We start from the raw sequence: 27,561 nt of genomic DNA on the forward strand, positions 1-27,561 counted from the left end.
TCCGGCTGCCTCCAGCCGCCTTGGCGGGGCCGCGGGAGCCTGAGGCGGGGGGTTTTCCGCGCTCCGCTCCCCCCACGCCCGCTGGAAGTTGCGTGGTGAAAGGCCGGTTGTTTGGTTAAACTTGTGTTCGCTAAGCGGAGGGAGTCAGCACGCTTTTGGTGAGACTTCTGAGCTTCGCGAGCAGAATTAAAGAGGCTCTTTGATTAATGTTCCCGTTCCTGTTGATTCTAGGAGCAAAAGTTTGTTTTGTTTTGTTTTGTTTTGGTGGTGGCTAAAGTGTAAGTCTTCTTACAAGGAAAAAAAATTAACGAACAGAGATGAAATTGATTCAGTTTTGCAGAGCACTCACCCCTCCAAGCCTTTCATACTGTCTTTAAAAGTAGCTTGAAAGGGTGGTGAAGTGTGACTGGAAAATCCAGTAAAGCTGGCTCCTAATTTGGCATTCACCTTCATTACTGTATTGACTTAAAATCCTGAGTGGAAGAAGATAATACTCAAGCTGGGTGACATTAAACTTACTAATGTTTTTCTTTTCTTTTACATGTGTAGGGGAAGAAGTTTTTTAACTTTGGGAAGATTCTCTTCAGCAACACCACTATATTCTTAAGATGTAAGTGAACATGATGGATTAACCTGGCTGTTTTACCCAGCCCCTACTTCATATTTGGGACTGAGAACACTGAAAAGTTTTTAGCTGTGGTGGCGGATAATCTCTTGGTACTAGATGTAGGCCATTGGTCTGATACGGTTGGGTGCATTAGCAGTCTTGAAGCCTCTCAGTTTAGGCTGCAGCAAGACTGGATRGTTCTGCTCTGGCTGTTTATGGAAAGGGTGAGATGGACAGTTGGAGTCCCACTTCATTTCAGATAGAATATACTTAGGTGTGGGATATGCTAAGCTCCTACTGAGATATCCTTGTTGTATTTCAGATGTGTTAGATTGGTCTGACTGGGAGATCTGGCACTGAATGGGACAGGGCCTGCTGCCCTGTAGGGTGGCTGATGCCAGTGTGCAGGAGGTAGTGCTTTTGAGACCCTGTTCCTTTGTGGCTGGATACCTCCAGAAGTGGTAAGGGAATGTCGTTGAACACTATGATAGAGCCCTTCTGAGAGCTGAGTTATCTCTTCTTGATCACAGTGTGTGAATGAGCTAAGGAGAAGATAAGGTTTTATTTATTTATTTATGTTCTTTCTGTTGCTTTTCCCTGATCTGGCCAGGGCTATGGATTATCTGGGTTAGTGCAGTAAGCTGAGTTTCTGTAAGATAGCTTCTCATATGTAAATAGGCACACCTCATTGAGGTGGTAGTCTCATATGGATGTGGGTGACTTGTGGATGGAAACAGATGATTTAAAGGCTGAAATGTTTTGCATGTGCTCTGAGTGCTTTGAGGGACTAGTTGCACCAGAAAGACACTTGCCCTTCTTGTCAAAGGGAGCATGTTTAAGTGTTTCTGTTGATCTCATATTAATCTAAAATAGGAGGCTAATACTAAGGTAATTAGTAGTGAAGGCTTATCAATTCCAGGTTAGGGTGTTCCCATTTGTCCAGGGTAGTGTTTCACAGCTTGCAGCTAGACAGTTGCAAGTGCTGATGCAGATTCAAAATGCAGAAATTTAAAGCTTGGGTGTGGGCGGGAAAGGAGTTTTGAAAAGGATATCTGGAGCTTTCATTAGATGCTTGCTTTTTTTTTTGTGTGTGTGTGTGTGTGTGTGTGTGTGTCTGAAGTTTAACAGAAATAACGAGCTTATACTGCTTATACTAACATGCCATCTAAGCCTTGGAACCCCACGATAACCTCTCTGGTAAGTCTGACTGAGGTACACGGATGAAATAACCAAGAGAAGGAAGGAGTCAAGGCATAGAGGAAATAGGATTTGTTTACTCTAAGACAGGTTTGAAGCGGCAGAACTGGCAGTAAGAATCAGGTCTCCTGGCACTACTTGTAGGCTTCATCAACTTCACTGTGCTGTCAGCCTTTATTCAGGGATTAAGCTGTAAAATTCTGTAGTGAAGATGACTATTTTATATTCCAGTGTGATTAAAAGACTTACATGAGTTTAAGTAATGAATCACTTGCTGGCTTGTGAGCAAAAACGAAGAATCTAATTTCAGTTTCTCAGCCTAGATGATGCTTAACCTATATCAGATAATTGACTGCCTAAGAATTGGTGTGTAAAGTGAAGCTTCATCTTTACTGTCTTTCCTTCCTTCTCCGCTGTCCTCCATTTGGAAACTGGTCTCTCTTCTTCTATTTGCTGTCTGTTATTTCTTCCATCCGCTCTGTAGTGTTCATCCAAGCCAATCTTACCAAGCAGTATTTATCATGTGTTGTTAGTGTTTTTGGTGAGGACCTGTGTTTTCTCCTGGTCTCTTCTTTCCCTTTCTTGATTTTTATGGTGTATTCCATGTACAGGCATCTATTGATTTCTTCTGCTTCTGGCTGGGAAGGACTACCACTGTTACTTATTATTGTCTGTAATGAATTTATTTTTGTCTACTACTTTTCTTAAGGGCTATTCTTGAAGGCATCTGGCTTCCTGTCTAGGTCCTGCTTTCATCTGTATGTTGGTACAAAGACTGCGTTCGAGTTGAATGTTGCCAGTTCTGTTTGAAGGCTAAGGAACTTTGATTTCCATGTTACTGAACTGAGTAAATGTCGTGAATGCCTTTCTTTTGTAATACTTCTCTAAGATTTGTCAGTAGTTAAGCTGTTTGCCTAGATCAATAGGTTATTTTAGTTGTGGTTTCTTTTGCCTTTTTATTGGTGTTACTGCTGAACATACACTTTCAATAAGGTCTGTTTTGATGTTTGTTAATTTTTGTCTGTACTGTTTTTCTTTGTAGCACTTTCTTGAGATGTTCCTCACTTGACCAATGTTATCAGAAAAGCYTTTGTCTTTTAGGAATTTGCCATCTACCCACATCACTGCATTGTTTGTGTTGCCTCTCCATTTCTTTGTTGTTCTATCTGTCACATTTATAGCTATGTAGAGAATGTGTGTCCTGTTTTCAGACTTATTAGAAGAAGTCATAGGAAAACTCATTTTTCAGTAGTCGCATTCCATTCTTTTTCAAATCTTTGATAGTAGGGGCCCAGTTGTTGAGTCCTTAGCTCTGTTCTAGTAGTCATGTGACTTAAAGCAGGGYTAGTCAGGGAAGACTCCCGTCGCAGAATCTTTTAACTAGTTATGTATTTCTCTGCTATGGTCAATGTGGAAATGTTCATTAGCAGGAATTCTGTACATGTAACAAATATGTGGGCTTCTATTTTGATGTGAATGTACCTGTGAAGGTATGGGACTATATTCTGTCAATGCATTTCTCTGACTAAAACACAAATGTTTTCTGGCAAAACACAAACAATCATTTAAATTACTGTTCAGAAATTCTGAATAATGACTGCTCATTTTGTTTACATGTGAAGTTTACCTTCTTAATATAAAACTCTCTTCATCAGACTTTAGTTTCAGAATGATMCTTGAAACAAAAATCACATGATAAATATCTTTACTGAGTAAATTCTTATATTTCATCTTCTGTGTCTATTCTTTAATAAATCAAAACTTACARTTGTGTCTTACTGCTGTGTTAGGTAGGATTGTAATTTTGTCAGTGAGTTGATGTATGGATGGCTTGTTTGTGGATGCTGACTTGCAAACTTCCCATTTATTTTCTTGGTGATTATATTGGTATGGTTAAATATTGGTATATTTGAATTATCAGTAAAAATTGCTGTTAGCATTAACCTGTTCTTTTTAAGCTTGCTGTATGCTAGATGTATCTTAGAAASGCAAATCCTTTATTATAGTTGTAATCACTGGGAGTCACTACTGTTGTCTTCTTGCTTGGTGTTTGCATTTGCTGGAATATTCCTGGACATTATAAGAACAAAAAGTTTCCAAACAGTCTTTGTTCTGTAGTAGAATTGTGTAATCTTATGATGGCATTCTCTTTTCCATATACTTCTTTTTACTTAACAGTAATAGATTATTTGAGGATAAAGGTTTTCTGTTGTTTTGCTTTCATTTTTTTTTTTAATCTAAAATGATTCTCTGTAAAGRAAATTGGGGTAGATAAAGGGATCTTACCTGTGTTCTTTCCTTCTAGTTGAAGGAGATGAGAAGACTTGTGATCACTCCCAAAGTTACAATGTTACTTGGTACTTGAGATATTCTGATTGCTACAATGAAGTCTTCAACTTTGGGGTAAGAATTTTGTTRGAAAACATAGCTTATGATTTTTATGGTTAAGCAGATCTGGGAGTCAGGAGGTTGGAGAGCTCTCATTTACATCCCTGTTGCTCTGTGAGCCTGAAAGAGACACTCTTCCATTGTAAGATAAAAAGTTTCTGCATCGGTGGGATGTGAGGAATGTTGAGGAGCCTGTTGGAATTGCTGGCTTTTCTGGATTTTGTGTGAGGTAAAAATGTTTTTCAGATTTTTTCTAAACCCAGGGGTTTAAATAATAACTGCATCAACTCTAAACTGAAGTGTGTATCTTTTAGATGAAAATGTTGTTTGCAACAGACTACTTAGTCACACAAATAGAAAAATAAAATATTCTCATGTCCAATTTTGTTCTTTCTCCATATACATCCTGAGTACTAGTGATTTATACAGAATGTATAGTGTTTCTTTCAAATGTGATAGGACACACAGCTGACTTATAGTTAACTATTTCAAGTAAATATGGAAAACATGTTACAAATACTGTAACAACTCTAACTGCTAACCTAGCATAATGTTTAATCTTTCAGGTAACATAATAACGTAGAATTTGTTCATGTAGACTCRAGCTTATGTTGGCTTTGGCACCTCCACTGTAGGAGTATTGAGCTTTTGTTGGAGTTAAGCATTGTTCAAAGCCTACATGTAAATTACTTCCCCCCCCCCTTTTGAAGCAAGGAGGAATAGTCTTGTGGAAGCCTGATGGCCTTTATCATATTAAATTCTGTTCAAGGATGTATACAGAGAGAAATTATGCTCCTTTCTAGGACTTGCAGCTGCCTTTTGAGATAAACCGTGTGATACATTGGTTGACAATCTAAATTCTGTTCTGTGTCTGACAGGATGAACAGGCAGAGTATTATTTTGGGACTACATCTGAGGAACATCCGGGTTGGTCGGGATACTATGCCATGGCTTCTCTCTTCTTTCCCAACTGCTCTGAGCTCTTCAAGCCCCAGGTATGGGTAGAAACTTTACAATTTGCTCTGTTCTCTCATATGATGTACAAAGATGATGATAATTCTTGTTACAGTTGTGTTACCATCATATCTGAGGATCACCAACCTACCACTGTAGGTACTTTTTGGTTGTAGGTTGAGAGGTACTTTTTTGTTTTAAAACTGCAACAGTGATTTTTCAGTTTTAGTTTATTTCTGGCTTGCTACTCAAGATCTAGCCCACCTGAAAACTTAAAGTTCAGTGCTTTCTTTTGTTTGTGGTCTTGTGTTATGCATTGTTATTTCATTTAATCCTGTGATTTGGCATAGAGGCTACTGCTAGTTGAGTAGGAGTGTGCATCTCTGGGGCAGAGTAAAACTCCCATTAAATTTGACTTAATAAAGAGCTGAATCTGATAATGTTCATCTGTGCTAATGGAAAAGAAAAAATAATGAGAAAGGAGCTACTTTGCTGATAACAATGAAAAATGAAAAATACATAGTGCAAAAAAAGGTGTTTGAAACAAATCAGATGGGAGGGACAAAGAAGAAAGACAGAACAGCACAGGGAAGTGTGTGCAGACAAGCTGTACACCAGTTCTGTATCAGCAGAGGAGGAAACTACACAGTCATACTAATGACAAATACCAGTAAACTCGCTGTCTTTGTTTAATGGTGTGCCTGCTTAAGAATTCAAGGCAAATTTGGAATTATGSATAGTGTGTGCTTGGAATACTGGGAAATATCTCATAATTATTGAATCTAGCACACTTATTAAGGAGAAAGTAATTCCTAAAAGTGACTTAGAGGCACACTAACAGATTTTTAATAAATCTTTAATTCCTTTGGCAGCTGAATGTGGCTTGAAAGGTCTAAAAATATGTATATGCTGCCTGATTTTTATGTTTAGTTTTATCCAAAAYGTTAGGTCTGCTTTTTGTTGGTTTTGTAGAAAAGATTTTGAGGTCTCAGCTGTGTAACACTAACTCAGGCATCTTAACTGAATGTAGAAGTTGGTAAAGCTAAGGTTTTTCAGGTATTTTAAGTGATTTTCTGAAGCTTCCTCTGAAAAGTCRACTGAAGTCTTAAAAAAGAAATACCCAAGAGCAGTATCTTTTGTTAGATTTTAACAGAAACTTCTTTTTGATAGTTCAACTTTATTTCTTGTAGTACAGTAGTTTCACCAGTTCAAGACTTTGGGAGGCTTGGCAAAATCTGAATCTCTAATAGGTTCCCCTGTTCTAGGCACCTTTTTTGCACAGACTGATGTAGAAGTCTCCAAATCCTGTTTCTGTCCTTGTAGATTTCATCTAGTAATGGAAGCATCCAACAGATTTGATATTTGGAAAAAAAGTTAATTTCATTACTGTAATGCCTGTGGGTCCAGCTCTAAAAGTAGAGTTCTGTTGTCTGGAAGGAGGAGGGAGAACCAACTTCAAAATGACAAAATATTAATCTAAAGAAGTGTTCAAGACTCCTACATATGGGGAATTGTTTGATTCAGAGAAATGAAATTTCCAGTACTGCTGTTCGGTGTATCCTTCCTTATAATTGAATGTACTGGAAGTTCTTCCGGTAATGTCAAGTTAATGTAAAGTGCCTATAAACACTTCTTAAAATTTTTATTTTACAGGTTTTCTATAAAGAATTTGTTCATCCGGAGCCTCTTTCACCTGAGAAACAAGAGGTGGTAATTTTTTTTTCCATCTAATGAGTGAAACTAAGAGTGGGAGAGACATTTCTGGCGTATTGATTTATCTGTTTTCCCCTTTTCTTTAAGGGCTTRAAAGATAAGAAGGAGAGTGGAGCAAATCACACCACAGTGGCAGATAAAACAGTATGTATATTCAGTTTAAGAATGACTTGGAATCCAACAGTTTTTCTCTATTTATGTTTCTTACTAAAGCGAATTGCTTCTAATGTTGTCAGGGATTGTGCAGTTTTGCATGTAGTTTTTTGAGACCTATGGTGGTTTTAGTGTCAAACTAATTAGTTGTTACTGTTTTCTCTTTTTCCATACACAGTATTTGTACACCTCCTTCATGTGAAATACAGATTTCATAGCATCCAAACTGAYGTACAAACAAAAATTTAAAAATAACCTATTTAAAAATGTAATTTAGTTTAAACAAAATATATCTATTTTAAGATAAAACAATMATTGATGATCATCCATTATCAGTTGCCATTCTTATTCAGAGATTACATTTGGTTTCATCTTTATCTAACCAATCTTTTGAAACACTGCCTCTAACAAGTGGAATGATTATACTTAATTTTCAAATCTGTTAGTATTTTTTACTAGGTATTATGTTCAAGCCTTAATCAGAAGTAGTTGTCAAAGTAACTTCAACTTGAATGTCTTGGTAGCCCACAAAGCAAATGTATTTAACTCCCCGTGTAYCAACAGGGCCAGTTACTTTAAAGTTGAAAGCGAATAGGTACCTGTGAAGTCGTGAAAGAAGGAGTTAATGCAGCAAACGATGGAGATGTTTTAAAAGCATAGTATATAAAAATGTATCAATCTTCTTTTAAGTTTAATATATTTTTTAACTAAGCATTTTAACTTCAGCCAATTTGAACATAAGCTCATTTCTGATGCATAAGATTCTATGTCTTTAGATCAAAGTCAAGATAATTCTTAATAGAAATGTGTGTTCTTGATAATTAAATTCTCTAGGAGAGGCAAGTATTAAAAAATCTTATACTAATTCTACAGTGTACTAATTCTATGGTGGTCATGTGAGTGGTCTGTGTGTCCATAGTTCTATTTTAACCTTTAACTCTTTGTGAACTATTGTGATTTCTGAAATAGCTGGAACTTCTTAAGTTGTGTAATTAACAGCTTTGTTTACTGGTATTCAAATCTGATTTGTTTTAAGGTGCAAATACTTAATCTGGACAAGCTTGCTCTGCTGCTAATTTACTAGCGGAGTTTGACTCCTGTAGATGTAAGAGATGTTGTAGAACCAGAAGTAGGTTCCCCCCAGGAAATGACTGATGTGGAAATTTTTACTTCTTTTCAGGCCTCTTCTGTCTTGCATTATAAAATTCGACATTCCCCAGGGAAGCTAAGGAGTTACGTGTGGTTGTACTGTAGTCAACCATTTGCTGTCAAGAGTATCTTTGTAAACATCCTAATGTTCCTGGAGTGAGAACAAGGAGTAGGACACTTTGTTGAATTCTTTGTAGCTTTTGGAGTACCGTATTTAATAACTCTTAATTATAACACAGTGTTAAATTTGTAAATAAACCCTGATCACCTCTCAACTTTTGAGGATTTTCTGAATTTAAATCTGAGACTACCTTTTTTAAGTATTGTGTCTAATAAGTGGATTTAAAATTTAGAGATCAGATTTTTGTTAACAAATTTTAGAGATTGACTTTTCTATTAGACAGAAARCATTGTCTATATTAGGAGAAGCTGCTTTTCCTTGTTTTTTGGACTATGTGCTGTCTACATAAAGGTGTTTTATTTCCAGGCAATGAATGCTGTTATTAAAACTTGGCGAGATGGACCATATATATTTATTGTGCAAATTGGAATTTCAGCTGTGAAAGACTCTACTAATAAAGTTAAAAGAATGGAGAAAACAACACCTTCCTCTAATCTCAAAGAGAAGCCCTTTACAAGTAAGATAGTTGTTTATACAGTAAGCTAAAAATAGATAATTGCACTTTTTGATGTAAAGCAGCCTGATTGACTGTTCAAAGATGCTTTTTAATATATACTGAGTGGCCTGTTTTCATAAGACACCATTTTTTATATCATATCGTTGTAAATATTCCCTACTACAACTCTTTTTACTGTACAAAAGTAAGTAATGAAGTGTCTTGAAGATTGTATGACTGTCAATTTGTCAGTTTTATGATGAACATAGGGAAGAATCGAAGCAGTTCAGTTTGGAGGTTTAGTGCTGTACTTTAAGAATGTCCAAATCAATGTGGTGATTTATATTAATAAGCTCAAATCRTTGAGAACACTGAAAGATCAAGATTATCACCTTGAAATTATAATACAGTATACCTAACTGCATTAATAACCTATCCAAACTTTTGAGAAGTCTGAAAGTTCCCATTAAAAAAACCTTAAATTGTGATTTCCAATTTCCCTGTTATATATGTATCCACAGCACAAATTACTCTTGTTTTGAGTTCTACATGAACTACTTCGTAATGGAGCATGTAATTAAAATTACATGYTTTTAGTTGAATGTGTTATGAGGCTTAACTTTCTCTTTGATTAAAATGCAGGTTAGACTTAAAGGCTTACTTTACCTGAACACTTGGAATTTTTTTACATTGAGTAGTAAAGTACTTCATCCTGGCTTCCTGCTTTTGATTCTTGATCAAACTAGTTATTGGATTGTCTTTTGACAGTGACAGTAGAACTGAAGGGGCCGTATGAGTATCTCTCACTTGCAGACTATCCTCTGATGATTGTAAGTAAATCTGTTTTTCTTTGACCTATAAAGTTGTGAGCTGATGTGAAACTCTGTTAAATATCCTCCTGAAATGCAGTAGGAAAAACAGAGCTGGTGGTTCAGAAGAAGAAATTTAATAGTTTTTTCATTTTAAATAGAAGATAAGGAGCATGAACATAAGCTTCAGGTGTTCGCATATGCCAGTAACACTCTCTTCCTCTTGATGGTGTAACTTAATGCCTGTCAACTTGTAATGCCAAAAGATGTCAGCGTCCTTAGCTCTCAACTGAGCAGCTTTACTGACACATTGTTTTTCTCCTTAGCTTGTRTCTCAGGAAATTTGCTACTCTATGCTTTTGTTTACAATTACCCTTTCATTTGTCATTGCTTTTTTTGTCCTTTTATAGCCTCATGCTCTTCCCTGTACCAGCTGTCTTCTGCTCAATGTGGTGGTCCTCRATATTGTCTGACACAGAAAGCATAATTGAACTACAAAGAGATAATCCCTTTTATTCAGAGAGACTGCTAACTCTCTTGTTAGCTCTCTATCTAGGAGGCTAAGAAAATAAATGAACTTAAACAGTAATACAGTATGGATGGACTCTAGCTGGAGGTCAATAAAAAGTAAGATCTCTAGCCTGAGTGCTTTGGCAAGAGTGGGCAAAGTTTTGGCAAGGTAGCATTTCTGAAATGTATGTTTTACTTCCTACAGAAGTAAAAAGCCTCCAGCAGCAGTACTRATACTCAGTTCTCTAAGTGAGAATGTTCCACCAAAAAAAGGTTTCTGTCTACATGCTTTTGTAATGGAACATCTCAGCAGAAACTGGCATGTTTTACCATTTAAAGTGCATGGATCACTCGGAGATGAAGATCTGTAAGGATCAGTATGCTGTCCTCATAAGGCATTTTAGTTTGTGAAAGTTTGAGGATTGTAGAGCAAAGTTGAGTAACTGGTTTAAAAAACCCCTATCCTCTGCAAGGGGAGACTGTGGCCAAGAACTTCTTGCTGTTCATTTGGTGTTTCCCTCTCTACTTTTAATTGTTCTTTCTCAGTCCCAATGCCTCTTTTTAAATTTGACCTGCTGAGATGTGCTGCTATGATTTAGAAACTTTAGCACTGTGTGTCAATCAAGCTTATTGTTCAGTATGGGAGATGCATATATCTGAAAGTTCTTCTGAAGCAAGCCATCAGGACTGAGAAAAAAATCACAAAATATTAATGTTCAAATGAATTTCTAGGCTTCTTCAATTCAGATTTTTGGCTGACTGAAGTTTGTTCAAAAACAACTTTGCTGAAAATTATCTTGTGAGAGTGATTATCAGATTCTTTTGAACAGTGCAATTTCTTTCTTTTCTTTTTTTTTTTTTTTGCAGAGTACTGTAAATGTATGATGGAGTTAACAATAGAACAATGTGTGAAAAGTGGCAGGGTTTCTGGCTACTTGATGTGCCAATACTCTTATCTGAGCTTTTGGAAGCTAGTAGCACTTATTTTTTGCATTCAAAGAATCTACTTTGAACAAATTGACGGGCTACTCTTCAAAAGTGAAATTGCTTATAAATTCTTCCTCCCGCCCATCCCCCCAATTCTCTCTGTTAATTTTTCTGTAATTTTTCTGCAGTGAAAAATTAGACAGTCACTGTAATGGAATCCAGAGAAGATAAATAAAGCAAAGTTTATTTCTAGTTATTTTTGTATGCGAAATTTCAAAAGCTGATATGCTTAAGAAGAAAATGTATCTGTCTTACATCCATGGAATGGAAACAAGGAAATGATTTTGGATTTAAGGGTCATATTTCTTGCTTTTCTTTGTGTAACAGTTCTTCATGGTGATGTGTATTGTGTACGTATTCTTCGGGGTTCTATGGCTTGCATGGTCAGCCTGTTACTGGCGGGATCTCCTGAGGATCCAGTTCTGGATTGGTGCTGTTATCTTTCTGGGGATGCTTGAGAAAGCGGTCTTCTATGCAGAGTTCCAGAATATCCGCTACACAGGGGAATCTGGTATGTAGCAAGCGCAGCTTGCAGTTTCATTGATGGGGAAAAGCAGTAATGGTTTATACTAACATATACTGAATTTGGGCCATAGATACATTTTAAGTTTGATTACTTGAGGATTGCTTCAGAACAAAAAGCAGGGAACAAACATTTATGCATTTTTTTCATGTTTCAAATGCTTTTTATGATCTCTTGACAGTCTACTTTTGCYTTGTTTCCTTTCCTTTACACAAAGATGCAGTCCCTAAAGCTAAAATGTAACGTTCTCTGACTCTAAAGGCAATGTCTTATGCATATGGATATAGATCCATATGGATGTATTCTTGAATGTATTCGCTACAGTGCTGACTTAAGGTTTAAAATAGGATTTCCCAAGTATAGCTTATAATTCATTTGTGGTAATTGGTATTAGCCTWGGAAAGGGACTTTGAAATTCCTTGCTGAACACAACAGCATTGCAGATGATTTTTGGTATTCGTTCTCTAGCCTGATAAGCCATCTTAAGTGATTCTCTCCAAATAAAATCTTGAGACTCAATAATTTTGAGTTTTTTAGGRTAGATGCGTAAAAATGAAACTCTACAAGTAAAACTTCGTTATGACTTTGTTAATTGGCCACAAACGCAGTACAGAAGTTGCAAACTTYTAACAGCGTGCTTCCTGAAAATAATCATTTTTGCTCTCATATTGCTACTACCTGCAGCAGTTATTGGTGACATAATTTATGTTTTATTAACTTGGCTTCCTCTTCTTTCTTTTTGGTAGTCCAAGGAGCATTGATACTGGCAGAACTGCTTTCGGCTGTGAAACGTTCCTTGGCTCGAACTCTGGTCATCATAGTCAGCCTAGGATATGGGATAGTCAAGTGAGTAATTGCTTCCCTGATGATACAAATTTAGAATGCGGTTGTGTTATATTAAAAGGCTTTTCATTATTGGCTTTTAATAACTTACTAACTTCCCTATACTTTGCTAAGTGCTGTAAGGATCTGGACTTCTTCACTAGCTAATAGAAAGAAACGTATCCATATGGTGATTCGTCRTCTTTCCACCCCTTCCCTGTGCCACTGTGGGGAAGGTAGGGGTGGGTGTCTGAATCACTGTYGAGATAATTTTCTCCCCAGGGACTGGAGAGGGAACCTTATACACCTAACTTGCAGGCAAGGAAGAACTTCTGGAAGTGGGAGAGTCATGAATCTCTGAAAGCAGACTTGCTGCTAGCAGCAAGTTTCTATTCTGTTGATAGGGGATGTACTTTTGAAGGCTTCTGCTGCAAAGATAGCTGCTCATCTGTCTGCCCCCAGCTGTGTTCAGTGATAAATTAAAAAACTGTGGGGGAGTGGAAGTTTCCAACAAGCGTGGGTGTGCTGKAGGAGGTGGGAAAGAAGAGGTGGACTGGGACTTTCCTAAAACAGTAATKAAAGACTGAACAGGTTAACTTGCTAATAGTCCTGTTTTCTAGCTCTTCCTTAGCAATATTGCACTATGAAACAAAACCAACAGTAAGATTAGGGTACTATAATAAAATGATTTCCTTGATTTAGACTGACTTGTCATGAGAACCTYTTACTTACATGCCTGTAGCCTTATCCTAGATTCAGCTGGATATGATTTTCCTTCCTCTCCCTACCCACCTACCTTTAATCTAAATTTCTCTTTGTTTTCTTACAGGCCTCGCCTTGGAGTTACTCTTCACAAAGTAGTTATGGCAGGAGCTCTTTATCTATTATTTTCTGGCATGGAAGGTGTTCTTAGAGTCACAGGGGTCAGTAATTGCATCTTGAATTTTCCTGTATACCACAGATACTACTGCCCTTATTTAATTATATATTCTCGTGAAGAATCTCAGGGCTGTGTGAAAAGGGGACTGAAACAATGAAAWGTTTAAACTCTGAGACCACAGATGTAAATTGTGGATGAGTAATTTAAGTTTCATTTCYTCTCTATTTATGAGGATATAATTCTGTGTGTTCTGAAGTAATTTTCATAGTTTTGAGATTAGTCTGGTTTCAGACACCCTATATTCTGCCCAGATACTCATGTCTAATACTTCAGATTAATTTGSGGTGTCTGGGGTATAGGGTAAGTCGCAGGCACAAATGTACCATTTGGGTCACCTGGCTACAGGTTTAGAGTGCTTAAGCTGCTTTTTGAGTCAGTACCTGGGGAAGCGCATGTGAGTGGTGCTACTACTTGCTTCATTCCAGAAGAGGGACATCTTAGGGTGTAGATTTTGTTCTGTTTGATATCTTGTCACAAGATATTTAACATGTCATATATTTGGTGCCTTTTCAGTTTTTCTATAACACTGTGGCTCTGATAGCAAACTTGGCCCTGTCCATGATTGATGCCTGTATTATTTTGTGGATATCCTTTCATAAGCTACAGAATCTGACAAGTTTATTTACATAACTGTTTCTGTCGAGTGCTTCAAGTCAGTAAGCAGATAATTTGCATGTCAGTTGGGACTTTGATAGGTTTTGATGGACCACAAGGGTGATTTTTGTCACTTTGAGTGGTAATTCTTCCTTGGAGTATTCATTTCTTCCATGCATAGTGTAAAAGCTTTAACTGCCACATCTCTAACAAGCTGATCACTTGTCTTCTGTAATGGAAGTGGTTAGAGCACATGATTGCAGCGATCACCTCAGTAGCGGCTCCTTTTGGCGGTACTGGATTTAACTTAGGAAAATTACTTCTTGCCTTGCTGGTGGAGAATTGGGAACTGACAGTGCAGTATTGCCTACTTCTGGCCTTTTTAAACCACTGTGTGCCTTGGGCTGAACACTTTGTTTAAACCCTCTGCTTCTGCAGTAAAAATGGGAAGCATTGTGGTCAAATACCTGTTTTCTCATAAAATAGCTTGACACTGCTCACTTGATTCTTCTGTACCTTGTTTCCATTTCAGCTTGTTCTCACTGGCTCTCTCTTTGTCTCCAGGCCCAGAATGATCTTGCCTCCTTGGCTTTTATTCCCCTGGCTTTCCTAGACACTGCCTTGTGCTGGTGGATATCCTTCATTATTTTACTTGGTGGGGTGTGTTTTCTCTCAAAAAAAAAAAAAATTTTTTTTTTGAAAGTCTTTTTGGCATTTTTTTTTTAACCAGCTTCAAGGATGTGGTTTTTTTCTACTTCTGGAAAAGTTAGTCTAAACTATGAAATTGGGTGTTCAGGTAAGCTTTTGCTACAGCTACTGCAAGCAAAACTTGATTACTGGTAGATAATCTGTGTTCAACCAGCTCCTGAACATAAACTGCTTAGTCTGTTTGTTGAAATGTGATGTCTGTTCTAATGTAGCACTGTAGCTACTGTACTGTAGTACAAGAGTGATCTTTGGAGAACACAGTTGGTTTACAATGTTGAGGAAAAGTTTCTTAACTAAAGCTAAATCTTCCTGTAAAACTTGAACTCATCTTGAAATAGGCAACAAAATGGGACAGAGCTAAGTTTTTGATGTCCTGACTTATTGCATCCAGACAATCATAATCTACTGTGACTTTAAGAACTGCTGTCAAATGCTGAACTCAAAGCACTATATGGCAACATTCAACATCCTCAATACAGAAGAAGTTTTAGCAGAAGTCAATCACAAAACACCACTTAAAAACAGAATAGCTTGCTGCCCAGTTATGACAGCCCTTCCTGCCTTGATGTCTCTCCTAAAAACTTGTTTAGCCATTATGGAAATAAAATTGTAGGSAAAAGATGAGGACACGTGTATACACTGTCTAATTGGATTTTAACCTGTATTTGAAGTACACCTGACAGTCTTCTGTAGGGGTGGGCCCTAGTCCAAAATAGATACTTGGATAGTGTTGGGATGTGATGATAGTYCTAGGTTTAGATGACTAAATGACCTGAGATGGGTTCTACTGTTGCAAAGTACTGTTTAGCACCACTGCCACCAGATGACCTTTTATTCTACTGTGAGTCTGGCCTACCTTTTAGAGAGTTAACTGGGGGGAGGGAGAGCTAATTGCTCATGAGATCTATCTCCTCCTAAGTCTGTGACCAGTTTTCCCTTCAGAGGCTTTCCTTGACTTCCCATACATATTCATCAGCCTGACTCAAACAATGAAACTGCTAAAACTACGGAGGAATGTTGTGAAACTCTCTTTGTATCGGCACTTCACCAACACACTCATCTTGGCAGTAGCAGGTAAGCAGAAAATTACTTTMATCAAATAAGAGTACTTCCCATTTCGATATATGGCTTGATTTGATTGCTAAAGCAGATCTTGAGTTTTGTGCATTTGTGTAAATGCACTCAAAATACTTTGTATTTCTAACACTTGACTCCTTTCTAATAGTAGCTCTCTGACGAGTGTTATGTAGCTACTTCAGAGGCAGTGGATTATTAATCTTGATACTAGTAAGATCAGTTTATGCTATGGTGTTTTTGTTTGTTTGTTTGTTTGTTTTTAAAAAAACAAAACAGAATCACAGCCCTGAGTGCTTTGGGATTTTAGATGTCTTCTCACTCTGCATTATTGACATGATCRTGTTTAGTATTTCTTCCTCCTCTGTTGAAGGCCAGAGCAACTCTTGGAAAACAATGTTTTTAATACTATAAAAGAATCCCTTTTCTAGGAGAATAGAGATTTGACCTTTCTGTCAGTTTGCAGTGGGAATAAACTAAACACAAAGGATAAATCTGTTTAAATACATTAGTGCTGTAAGGTGCTTAGCTTCTCTCCTTTATCTTGACATGCTATCTCTACAGTGAGTAGAAAACTTACAAAACAACAGCAGCAGCATTCATTTAATGAACAATTCTGATTAAACTCCTTGCAGCATCTGATTCTTAACTRTAGAATTTATTAGTGGAGGGAAGTCTCATCTTTTAAAATCATGGTGAGAGCTTAGTTTGAGCAGTGGAACTCTTACAGGTCAGGATTTGAATGGTTAGGCRTTCAGGCAGATCGGGTGCTTCAGTTGCTTAAAGGTGTATATTTTATTTGTCAACTGGTAAAGAAAACATGGTTTGAAGAATTGATGAAGGCATGTGGAGTTGGGCTAACTGCTTTTTTACTTGATTTTATGCTTTGGGTCTCTGACAAAGCAATAGCAAGATATACTGGTCTGTGACTCAGGCTTTGAGTGCATAAACTTCTGTAATATGGTCAGCACAATAAGAACGTTTAGTTTTCTAAAACTAATAAATCACATTCCAGTATTTTTTAAGTCTTCACCCTTTTTGGGAAAGCTTTACAAACAAAATCTGGTTAGTACTATACAAATACTAGCATGTTTAATAAGCAGTTTGTTTGTTCTAATCTTGCAGCATCCATTGTATTTATCATCTGGACCACCATGAAGTTCAGGCTGGTGGATTGTCAGTCGGTGAGTTTGTCTTGAATGCTTTCTTTGACTATTGCTTCCGAATAAGTTTACATTTGTCAGYGCAAGAGGTGCGATTGGGAATTCTGGAATTGATTTCCACCCCCCCGCCCATGGATTGTCTAGAGTAGCATACCATACACAAAACTGTCTCACTGTTACAGGAAGATGGCCTTTTTGTTAGATGCCTGTATCTTACCCTGGAAAGAACTGAGGAGGTAGATGCTCTTTCTTCTCAACTTGTTCTACTTGTGGTCTACTTTACAGGACTGGCAGGAGCTGTGGGTGGATGATGCCATCTGGCGTTTGTTGTTTTCAATGATCCTTTTTGTCATCATGATTCTGTGGAGGCCATCTGCCAACAACCAAAGGTTCAGCTTTTCTTACTTATTTCTAAAAAAAATGCTTTTGGGGAAAGCTCATTTATCCAAAGAAGTTCTGGTAGGTATTTTTTAGTTGCTGTATGCTGATCCATAAGGATACTAAGCAATTTTGTGTAGGGGCTTGAGGAAAAGTAAAATTAACTGTCTATTTCTTTTCATTTCAAGAAGCCTAAGATGCCATGAAGGTACAATCTCTTYCTGGCTGTGAATTTATTAAAAAAGAAGAAATGGCTTGAATCCTTGATTATGTAGTTGAGCATAGATCTGGCTTAAAAACAACGAACTGCACAGAATAATACAAATGTCATGGTAATAAATTTCTTACATAGCAAGAGATACTCTTACAAGGTAGTGCTTGTCCTTTCTCCCCTAAAGGTTTGCTTTCTCACCGCTGTCTGAAGAGGAGGAGGATGATGAACAGAAGGAGCCAATGTTAAAAGAAAGTTTTGGTAAGACCATAATTATTTCCATGCCTGCTCTCCTGATCTCAGTGTTGAAGGGACACCTTTGGAGAGAGTGGTCTTCTGTTTTCTGACAAAAAGTTCATTACTGATGTAAAAGCAGAGTAAATGCCTCCCTATTGCCATTGTTTTATGCAGCTGTAGAGGAACAGCACCGTGAAGTTCAGTCTTTACATCTGGGGTTTTCATATGACACTGAACACACTGCTATTGTGGCTGCTTTACATGTTCACTGGACATTGTTTACATAAACAAAATCATAGGTTTAGTTCTGGTCATGATGATAAGGGGTTCTCAGACRTTGTTGCCAGGCAGCAGATTAGTTTGCAATTCTTTTAAAATGTAGTTTAAAGGTTTTTGTGTTTTATCATTTCTCTGAACTCTGCAGTTTATTTTCTATATCTGAAGGGCCTAGTACAGGTATGTTCAATGTTAACATATGGATTGGTCATGATAGTCCAGGTTTATAACACCAGATTACACCTTTCTTGCCATTCCCTCCTTCCTACTGTAATAATGATCCCTTTCCCCTGCCTCCCATCTCCCTACCACCTCTGTTGTTCTTGTAGCAATATTGTTTACAGTTGTATAAAGGGTAGAGTGACATTTCAGTTGCTGCTGGTGGCCCCCAAATCAATTCTGTTGGGATATATCAGCACTTTGAGTTGTTTAAGAGCTGAAGACAAACATGTTATCTCCTACAAGCATTTGGCCAGTTGGCTCTATCTGGCTGTCTGCCAGGCTGGGGAAGACATGCTGCTTCTCAGCTTCAAAGCCAGTCAAATGACTGGTCAGCAATCAGTAGCTAAAATAAATTTTGGCAGTCGCTATGTCCGTGAGCTGTATGCTGTGTATGCTTGGCTTAGAGAAAAAGAATAGAAATTGATTTTCTGTCTTTTTAGATTTGATTAAATATTCTAAATAAACACACTTTCACTTACAGTCTATGAACAATAGTTCAGTTATCCCAATCTTATTTCCTCCTTTCTCTTTAGAGGGAATGAAAATGAGAAGTACAAAGCAAGAACCAAATGGGAATGTGAAAGCAAACAAAATTGTGAGTATGTCCTCCCTTTCTAGAGGGAGATAGATCCATCTCTTCTGGTTGTCAGCTTCCCAGGGTTGCAGACGTGCAGTGTTCAGCCTGTATATGCAAGTTTCCTGGGTTGCTTCAGAGTGGAAGGGAGTAGGTCAAACTGTTTTATGTGTACAGTACTTATGATAAAAGATAAATAGAGGTTTTGCATGCAACTTCCTGTAAATGCAATGAAGACTTTAGAATTCAGTCTGTTCTGTAGAAATGTTTGCACAATCCAATACAGATAGAATTATTCTATATAATACTGTATTCTGAGAATGACTAATGTACTCTTTTTAACAAGTTTGTCAAGCTGAGAGGGAGGCTGAGCCATAATTTAAATAAATTAATTGCCTTCTAATTTTGAATGATTCATTATTCAAATGGGGTGATATGTATATTATTATATAACTACCTGAAGAGTTTGGGTGGTACATTTTTAATACATATGCATTTTTTGCATGTGGCTCATAAACAGAAGGTTTATGGATGAATTCATGTTCAGCTAGGAGCTGAACATTGGTATTCTATCTCAGAATCTTTTCATGGATTTCAGGCATAAATTTAAGTGAAAAAAAAAAAAAGGAATTTCTGATAATAGAAACTTCTGTCATTACCATTCCTTTTCTCAAATTTTGATTGCAATCATTCACATTTTCCTCAGATAATAAGTATAAATTTGTGTTTTCTATTGGAGAAGGTGCATAGAAAGAGGCAATTCTTCAACCTCAAACAAGCATATTTTATTATGAATTAGAATGTTTTCATCAGWGAGTAATCCTGACAATGCAATGAAACTTATCTCTGCAAAATCTAGCTTGCAGAGWTTTAATAATTCAGTATTTAATAATTTTCCATCTATAAAATCTTCTAAAGATAATGCTTTTCTTTGGGAGACTAAGCCACATTCCATAAATAATTGGAATCCTGAAGGCCTTCTTTGCCTAGTAGCTGTTAGATTTTAGCTTATTCCAACTATGTAATAGCCTTTTCCTTGGAACGTGTTTTCTGTAATTCAGAAATCTCATTTGGAGGGTCTGTTTGAGCTGGCATTATAATTACAGTGTGTTTCTTCAGGAGGCTGAGAGGAAAAAAAGGCTTGTGTGTGACTCTGTTTTGGGAAAACTGACTTTTGTTCTCCATTTCTGTACTTGCAGCAGGAGGATGACCTGAAGTGGGTAGAAGAGAATGTTCCTTCTTCAGTAACTGATGTGTGAGTRTTTTTGTAGTTAAAATAAAAGCAGGTTCCTCAGATGCAAGAACGTAACTATGTTAGAATGCCCAATAATTTGCATGTTGCACCTACCTGAGCAGATAGCTAATTCACCTGAGAACTGGCCTTTGACTTCTTAGCAGGCTTCCATCTAGCTTTGAGACTTGCAGTCCATGCCACTTGAAGGCATGCTGAATCAAGGAACAGCCTCTTGATTCTGAAGCCAGAGGCTGATTTGTCTGCACTTCAGTGAAGTTAAACAAAGCAAKAACAAAAAACACAAAAAAGAAACCCCTCTTTCCCTCTGTTTAGTGTTGTGARAGTTCCTTTGAGTGTCTTGCCAGATGTGAACTATTAAGTAATATCACTTAGTACTATACTTGATTTGGAATGTCTGTCTGAGTCATTTTTATGATCCTGGCAAGACAGTCAGCCACAGTCCATAACTATTTTGCTTTTAATGCTAATTTTTACAWCTTAAAAAGTCAGTGGCTATGTCCGTAGATTTACTGTATTCAKAAATCTGAACTGTGAATTTTAGCAGAGATGCTAGAATTAGATAAAAACAATGCCCCCTCCACCCCCCACCCCGCTTATAGTCTGTTACAGACAAGGTAAGAAGTGAGGCTTTAAGAGGCTGCCTTGAGAGGAAAAAAAATGTGTATTTTCCCAATACTATCTGTTTTCCTAGGTCCAGCATTTATTTTTGAAGAATGTGATAGGGTGCCTTAAGAACAAACAAAAACCTAGATGTTATAAGCTGGGAAAGGGCACTTTCAGGTAGCCTGCTGCAGAGCTTTCTGTACTTGTATGTATGTTGGTCAGGACTGTGAAGAGGTTAGGTTCTAATAGATAGACAGAAGGTCCATTGTAGCTGGAAAGGCTGTGCTACTGGTTTGTTTTGTTCATAGGGCACGTTTTTACAATACAGGCCCGTATCATAAATGTCAGCGTTCATATGTTGACAAGATGTTCCCTTTGTAATTGTAGCCAAACTAATAAGATGCTTGGAATGATGCATGTTATTTCATGTCAACTTAAACGTTGTTTATTTGGCAATGAGGAGTTAAGAACTGAGAACAAAATAGTTTTAGAACTGTGAAGGTCATTGAGGATGCACCTTAGTCTCTTCTTCCTTTTGTGTGTTTTTCTCTAACTTCCATGTGTTTCATTGGAACATCTGCATGTCTTCATTACTTTTCTCTTTTGCCATAAAAAAAATAAAGACACAAAATAAGGTTGAAAACAGCTCTTGATATCTGCTCTCAGTAGGTGCTCTAGTTCACTTTTTTCCTTTTTTTTGTCCTCTTGCAGTGCTCTTCCAGCTCTTCTGGATTCAGATGAGGTCAGTAAACAATTCTTTAGTATAATCCATCTTCTGTCATGCTAAAGGAGTTACGAATCATCTGTTAAGGACTTGGCTTTGTAGAACCGGGTTCTGTGATCTTGCCAGTGCAGCAGGAAAACACTGCAAGGGGAGGGAGAGTGGCCGTAACTAATGATGCAACTTGTTAGAATACAAACGAGTCTTAAAAGTTTGATATTTGCATAGGTCATCCTATCAATGATGATTGTATGTATACTGAAGAATACAATTTACCACAAGACAACTAGTGTTCTTATATTGCTTTMTAAGCCCTTTCTGCTGGAGGGAGAGTGAGTGAGTGTGTGTGTTTGTGTGTGTCTGTGTGCACACATATGCCCAGGTATGTCTTTTTGCATACTCAGTTGTGGTTTTTCCACTCGGTTTCTCCTCTTCCCTTTGTACATGAACTCCTGGCGGGGGGGATGTTATGTTGTGGAAAAACAACTGAATTATGTAGCTTGGAGAAGATAAGCTTTTGACTTACATTGTGAGTAACAGATACTGTTGGATCCTTTTATTGTAGGAGATACTCTTGGTATCATGATACTGTTAATTATTTTATCATTTGGAAARCACTAATGCTTTTAGAGGAAATGATAATAGCAAAGTATTTTTGAGTCATGTAACTTTTTGTGCTAGTGTTAAAAAATGCATGTTGGAATTCAGAAGGCTTTTCTGTTAACTGCATTTTTAAATGCTACACAGCAATGAGTAGTAGTGTCGAGGACATTGTGATAGCACTGGCTAAACAATGGCTTTATCATGTTGCTAGTATTATCATGCCCTCCACTATTGTTATCCACCACAGTTTCCTTTATGGCTACCTCCAAATAATGTCAGTCAACTTGCAAATAGATAATGAATTTATGCTGGAATTAAATTATCAGGAAGATTTAATGAGAAAGGAGGTGAATATTACAGTACTGAAATAACTATTTGGACTCTTTATGTAGGTACTCCTTCATATTTTTGTAACGCATAGTAGAATCCTGTGAGTAAGTGTTTGAAAGGGGAGTCCATGCTAAGCTGATACCTGGAGCAGGAGGAAACAGTGCAACCCATCAGCTAGTGGGGGAAGAGTTACTTTCACAACAGTGAAAATTATGAAGTATGCATGTGAATAATACATGTGTGAATGACATGACCTCTGCCCTGTTCTCCTGTGAATTAGTAACTTGTAAATGGAAGGCTATAACTTTCCATTCTAAAAGAAAAGGTATACCTGCTGTGTAAGTTGGACCCCTGGCAGATCAGTGTGCGTTTGTTTTAAATGTGTGAAGCATCCACCTTATTTCTGTATAATGTTAATATGTAGAGCCAAATGACAAAACTAGGTGGCTTTTTTTGGCTTTTTTTTTTTTTTTTTTTTTTTGTCTTGCAGGAACGAATGATTACACACTTTGAAAGGTCCAAAATGGAATGAAGGAGCAGCAAATGGAGTTTTTGTTATTAGACTTGGGGACAACACTCCTAAAGTTGCTTGATGGATCAAGTGCAACCTGCTGATTTGTTTCTTCATCTCAGCCTTGGGAGTTTGATGCTTTATTGGCATGAGGGCATCTTGCTGTGGAAGAAGTTCACAAAGACATTGATACACCTTTTGGAAATTTTGAATTTTCAAAGTTGCTGCAAGTTTGGATTTTTAAGCAATTTAAATGTATACTATTCTGGCACCTTCTGTAACTTTTCAAATATTTAATCTGTGAAACTAAACTTCCTAATGTCTGCTTGAGGAGTTTCTATTTCAATGCTACAGTTCACTTATACAGGTCAACTGCCTGTATCATTTTGGGGGGAGGGTGGGAACAGATATAAATGAGCGCTGGAAAACAACATACCCATTTTCTGGCAGATACTGGCTTACTAGTGTGGTATGTCATGTGTCCAACACGAGTGAGAGGTTTTTTGAGAGCAGTTCTTAATACTGAAGGAAATTAGGATGTCAGAAAGGAAATATTTGGAAAAGTTATAGTGATTTGATGGGTTTTTAACAAAATCAAGTGCAATTTTATTCATAACACTGTGTAAGAAAGATTTTTCTATTTTAAATTTCATTGACCTTTAGGTAACAGTTGCATAAAGCTTTCATTTGTTGTTGTGGCACATCTCATTGCCGGCAATGTGGTGGACACCTGGAAAAAAGATTTGCCCCTATCTTCCAAGCGTTGCATGAGGTATTTAAATTAAAAAAAAAAATCACAGCCCTAAACTCACTCTGCAACGCTCCGCAAGTGTTTGACTATTCATGCTAAGCAGCTATTAACTAGATATTTTGGCATAACTCTCCTCTCTGCATATGTAACATTTCCTACCAAAAAATCAGTACTCTTGTCTGAGATGTTGCTTTCTAGAGGGTGCAAGCACTGCTTAGCTTACCTGACAGAAGCTTTGATGAGAATACATAGTGCCAAATATTTCTATTCCCAGTGTCTCAGATGTCTGGCCTTCCCCTTAGGCCCCTTTAGTCTTGCCTCTAAAGCAAATGATTTGGTTATGGACTTTCCTGTCCCTTATTAGTCCCTATGGCCAAGAGGTACTCTGTTGATTTGCTGATGCTGTGTTTCAGTCAAAGTTGCAGATTTCTATTCTGAACTTTTTTTTCACCCCCTTTTTATAAGGGGAAGAACTTTCAATAGTCTTGGGTGGTTTTCTGGTTTTATGTTTGGCTGTGGAGATTTCAGTTGCAGTAACTTATACAGGGAAACCCATTGATAAAGGCTCTAATCACAGTTCATAATCTTTACAACTGATAACTAGCAGGCAATAGCAGCACAGCTTGACTTCTAGGGAGCTGCCAGACAAGCCAGTTGTGGGTCTTGCTGGACTGACTTAGGGAGTCAGCTTTCTTGATTCTTCACTAAGAGCATTTTCAGCAGAAGTGAATGTGTGCCTGTACTTCCTTCCACTGTAAAGTCTGACAGCTTAGCTCTAATTCTTCATCAACAATTTATGCTGGAGCAGTGCACTTTACAGTAGAGTAGTTGAGACACAACTGCACATACCTTCTGTCAACTATGCTGTTGAAGGGCAGCAATCTTAGCAGAAGGGCAGAGAAAAAGCTGGGACTTTTAACTCCTTTATCTGCCTCTCTGGGATTTGCTGAGGTTTTTCTGCCATCTGCTTTAGGCCACAGGTAGATAATGTAGAATCTTTAATTAGGAAACACTTTGACTTTTAATTTGGTGTGCTTAACTGATACAGATGAAGGAAACACATGCCCTCCATGCTCTTTTGGGGCAAGAAAATTTTGTGAAATAAGGCTACACTGAACTGATTACTTAATGCTATTTTTTTTAAGATTTTTTTTTTGAGACAAGTAGAGAAAAAATGTTCTCTASTGGAAGCACAAAAAAGAAGTTTGTATGTACTATTTAATAAAAGCTAGGCAAAGAGTAGAAAGACTTACTTGGTTTCTTTCTATTTCCTTACTACTTGTTCCCTTACATGAGAAATTAACTATCTCACAAAGCTCCCTCACTTTTCTTTCACTCTTTTTCTGTACAATATTTATAATGATGTTGTTCCTAATAGTTACTTTTTCCCCCATTAAATGTGGCAATAGAGTGGATGTCTGAGTCAGCTGAAAAGCTAATACAGACTTGGCAAATCAGAAATTTCTGAACAAAAGTGAAAAATCTAAAGTTTCCCTCATCACAGGCCCAGTTTGAAAAATAATTTTAAAATCAAAATAAATACTGTAGAGGTGGGATGCTTTCAATCTACAACTCTGGTAGGTTTGGGCTCTTTTCTGACTTCTTCCCTTACCACAGAGTGGGAACTTCCATCAGTATTAGCGTTGTCCTGAATTCCACGATGGCTTGCTCCATTATGCGTTCTGGTTATAGCTGTCCTTATTTTTCTACATAGTTGGTTGTTTCCATATCCTTGAAAAGGAGTGTCTGCTGCTTGGCATGCAGCAGCAGGACCTTGCTGCGACTGCCTTGTTTGCGTTCCTGTGGAGAATTGCGTCAGGGATCTGTTTGCACAGTACGAAGCAGGCTATGGCACGAGCACAACTGTGGCGACAGTTCAGGCTGTTAAAGAGGTGGCTAAAGGCAGGAAATGAGCAGCTGAGATGGATGGTGAGCAAAGGGTACATGTGCACAGAGGTTGTAGCAATACAGCCTCTCCTCTGGCAGCGTGCTGGGTCCGGTGTGCTGGCTCTGCTCAGGCAGTCTCTTCCTCTTCACCTGACTCTTGTTTCTTTCTCATAAATCTAGTAGGTGATGGGCTGCGTGGTTTAGTAGGAAAGCTTAACCATGAGGGAGCCCTAAGTGCGTATGGCCGGCCTGCCAGCTTGCGTGCCTGTGCTGAGCTGAACGCGTGACAATCCTGCAGGTTTATTTACCTCTATACAATAGATAAGACTTAAAAAGTCATGTTTATACCCATTCTTTTGAAACGGGTGTTGTAATTTAAAATAAAAGATATTATTCTGAAGACCTAAAGAACAGTGAGGAAGAGGGAGAAAACACGTACCTAGCCTTCAGTCTGAGAGATGCTGAAGACTTTAGTGATCAGAACAACACGTAGAAACTGAATTTTCTTTAAGAAACCAGGCTGCTGACTTCAGATGCTATCTTTCATAAGATTTCTGGGTTCTGAAGGTCTTTTAGCTGTTCTCAATTGAGATAATGCTCTACTCACAAAAATAACATCAACTCAAATATAGAGGGGCTTTTCTGGAGTTCTCTTTGCCTGATTGGTTTTGTGCATGGATTTAGTTTGTGAAAAGTGTGATATTACTGATGCGCTTGTAGCATACGTATGCCATATAGAAAGCTGTGAGAACAAAGCAGTTGTGCAGAAGATGATGGTAACTTGCTTTTCATTAGGCTGGCAGATGCCTCTGCTAGAAAGGCTGAAGGAGAGACTGAGTAGTGCGTATGGGGTCACATGACAAGGTAAAGAAATGCAACAGGCTTGATGGGCGCTGCSTCAGCCACGATCCTAAGACCCAGGGCAGGAAAGGGTATTCTTGTCTTGTATCACAGAGGTGTGTGTGTGKGGGGGGGGTTGTTTGTGGGCTTTTTGGCATGCTGTTCAATTAATACGGCATTTTATGTTGTATGTTAAAGGAAAATTATGCTACTTCTCCTCTTTAAAACCAGAAGAGGTCAATGCCTGGCGCATGTAGTTTGCAGCCTGGTAAAAACAGATTGCACCGATTTGCATGTAATTATCTAGTGTAACTGAGACTTTTTCTCTCACTAATTCTGGTGCTATGCTATGCTCTTCTTCCTTTCGTAGGAGGCGCGTGGCAAGGAGACCAGATAGGTGCCTGACTTGCAGCCTGTAGGGAAGGGGATGTGACCTGGCATTTGAGCCTGAGGGAAGGACAGGAGGGCTCAGCCCTGAGGGGGGAAGTTGGCTGCAGGGCTGCCGTGCTTGATCTCTTGCTCCTGCACCTTGGTCTCCTGGCCCTGGACGTTTTCAGCCCGTTCTCCTGTGCGGTAGCTGCTGCTGGTGGAGGCACTGGGTGAGCTTGTGCAGCGCGCTGCTTTAGTTTCTCATCCTGAGATGTCAGCGCTGGCGGACGCTGTGACGGCAGCTTCTTCTGGAASGGGCAGTGTCACAAGGAAGGATTTCCTCAGGAACACTGAAGTTTGCTGGATAAGGGCAACATGAAGGATTTTATTGGGGGGGGGGGAAGAGGGGGTCTGTCTTTTCAAAGGAGTAAAAATCATTTTGTGAATAAAAGTGTATTAAAGAGAAAAGGAATATGAAGTCACACACACACACAGGACCTTCAAAAATAGACATTTATTTACTCGCAAGAGATACGTTGATATTTTTGTATATATATATTTGTACATATACTCTATATAACTTTTTAGAGTATATACTCTATATACTACATTTGTATATACGAGGTGACTTCCCCGTGCGCTGCAAGCGGTCAGCGGTTAGCAGCTGGCTCGGGTATCGGTGAGGGAGCGGGAGGACAAGGTTACTGTCCCAGCGTCTGGCCCCCTCCCAGGCCTCATGTGCGGGGGGGGGGGGCCTGGGCCCCCGCGCTAGGCAGGGCGGGCAGCTCGCTTCTTCCTTCGCTGCGCCGCCCTCGCTCTCTCCCGCCGTCTCCCACGTCCAAAACGGGCCGCTCCGGGCCGCGCCCCGCCCCATCCCGGCGGGGC

At 38.3% G+C, this 27,561-nt stretch overlaps 2 protein-coding genes across 3 annotated transcripts in view; one reads left to right on the top strand and one right to left on the bottom strand.

Annotated features, from left to right (window-relative positions):
• Nucleotides 1–453, bottom strand: part of GANC (glucosidase alpha, neutral C) — a 32,265-nt gene extending 31,812 nt beyond the window's left edge. The window contains exon 1 of the mRNA XM_085299887.1: nt 350–453. Coding sequence (XP_085156013.1) covers nt 350–453 — 104 coding nt within the window. The remainder of the gene's footprint in view (nt 1–349) is intronic.
• A 70-nt stretch (nt 454–523) lies between these two features.
• On the top strand, nt 524–23,140 carry TMEM87A (transmembrane protein 87A). Of its 2 annotated transcripts, none has more exons than XM_085299868.1 (19): nt 524–610; nt 4,110–4,207; nt 5,071–5,187; nt 6,800–6,853; nt 6,947–7,003; nt 8,649–8,799; nt 9,547–9,608; nt 11,412–11,595; nt 12,354–12,453; nt 13,259–13,352; nt 13,883–13,954; nt 15,637–15,745; nt 16,871–16,929; nt 17,194–17,297; nt 17,685–17,758; nt 18,766–18,827; nt 20,006–20,061; nt 21,376–21,406; nt 22,809–23,140. In XM_085299868.1, exons 3-19 carry the CDS (start codon nt 5,140–5,142, stop codon nt 22,848–22,850), a joined length of 1,359 nt encoding a protein of 452 aa, XP_085155994.1. In that variant the 5' UTR covers nt 524–610; nt 4,110–4,207; nt 5,071–5,139; the 3' UTR covers nt 22,851–23,140. The 2 variants fall into 2 exon arrangements, with proteins under 2 accessions (XP_085155994.1, XP_085155996.1); XM_085299870.1 differs by lacking the exon at nt 13,883–13,954 and adding an exon at nt 14,528–14,596 and having other exon boundaries at nt 525–610.
• The last annotated feature ends 4,421 nt before the right edge of the window (nt 23,141–27,561 follow it).

Source organism: Rhea americana, unplaced genomic scaffold (genome assembly GCF_003343005.1).
Source record: "Rhea americana isolate MKP2758 unplaced genomic scaffold, rheAme1 scaffold_155, whole genome shotgun sequence".
NCBI classification, from domain to species: domain Eukaryota; kingdom Metazoa; phylum Chordata; class Aves; order Rheiformes; family Rheidae; genus Rhea; species Rhea americana.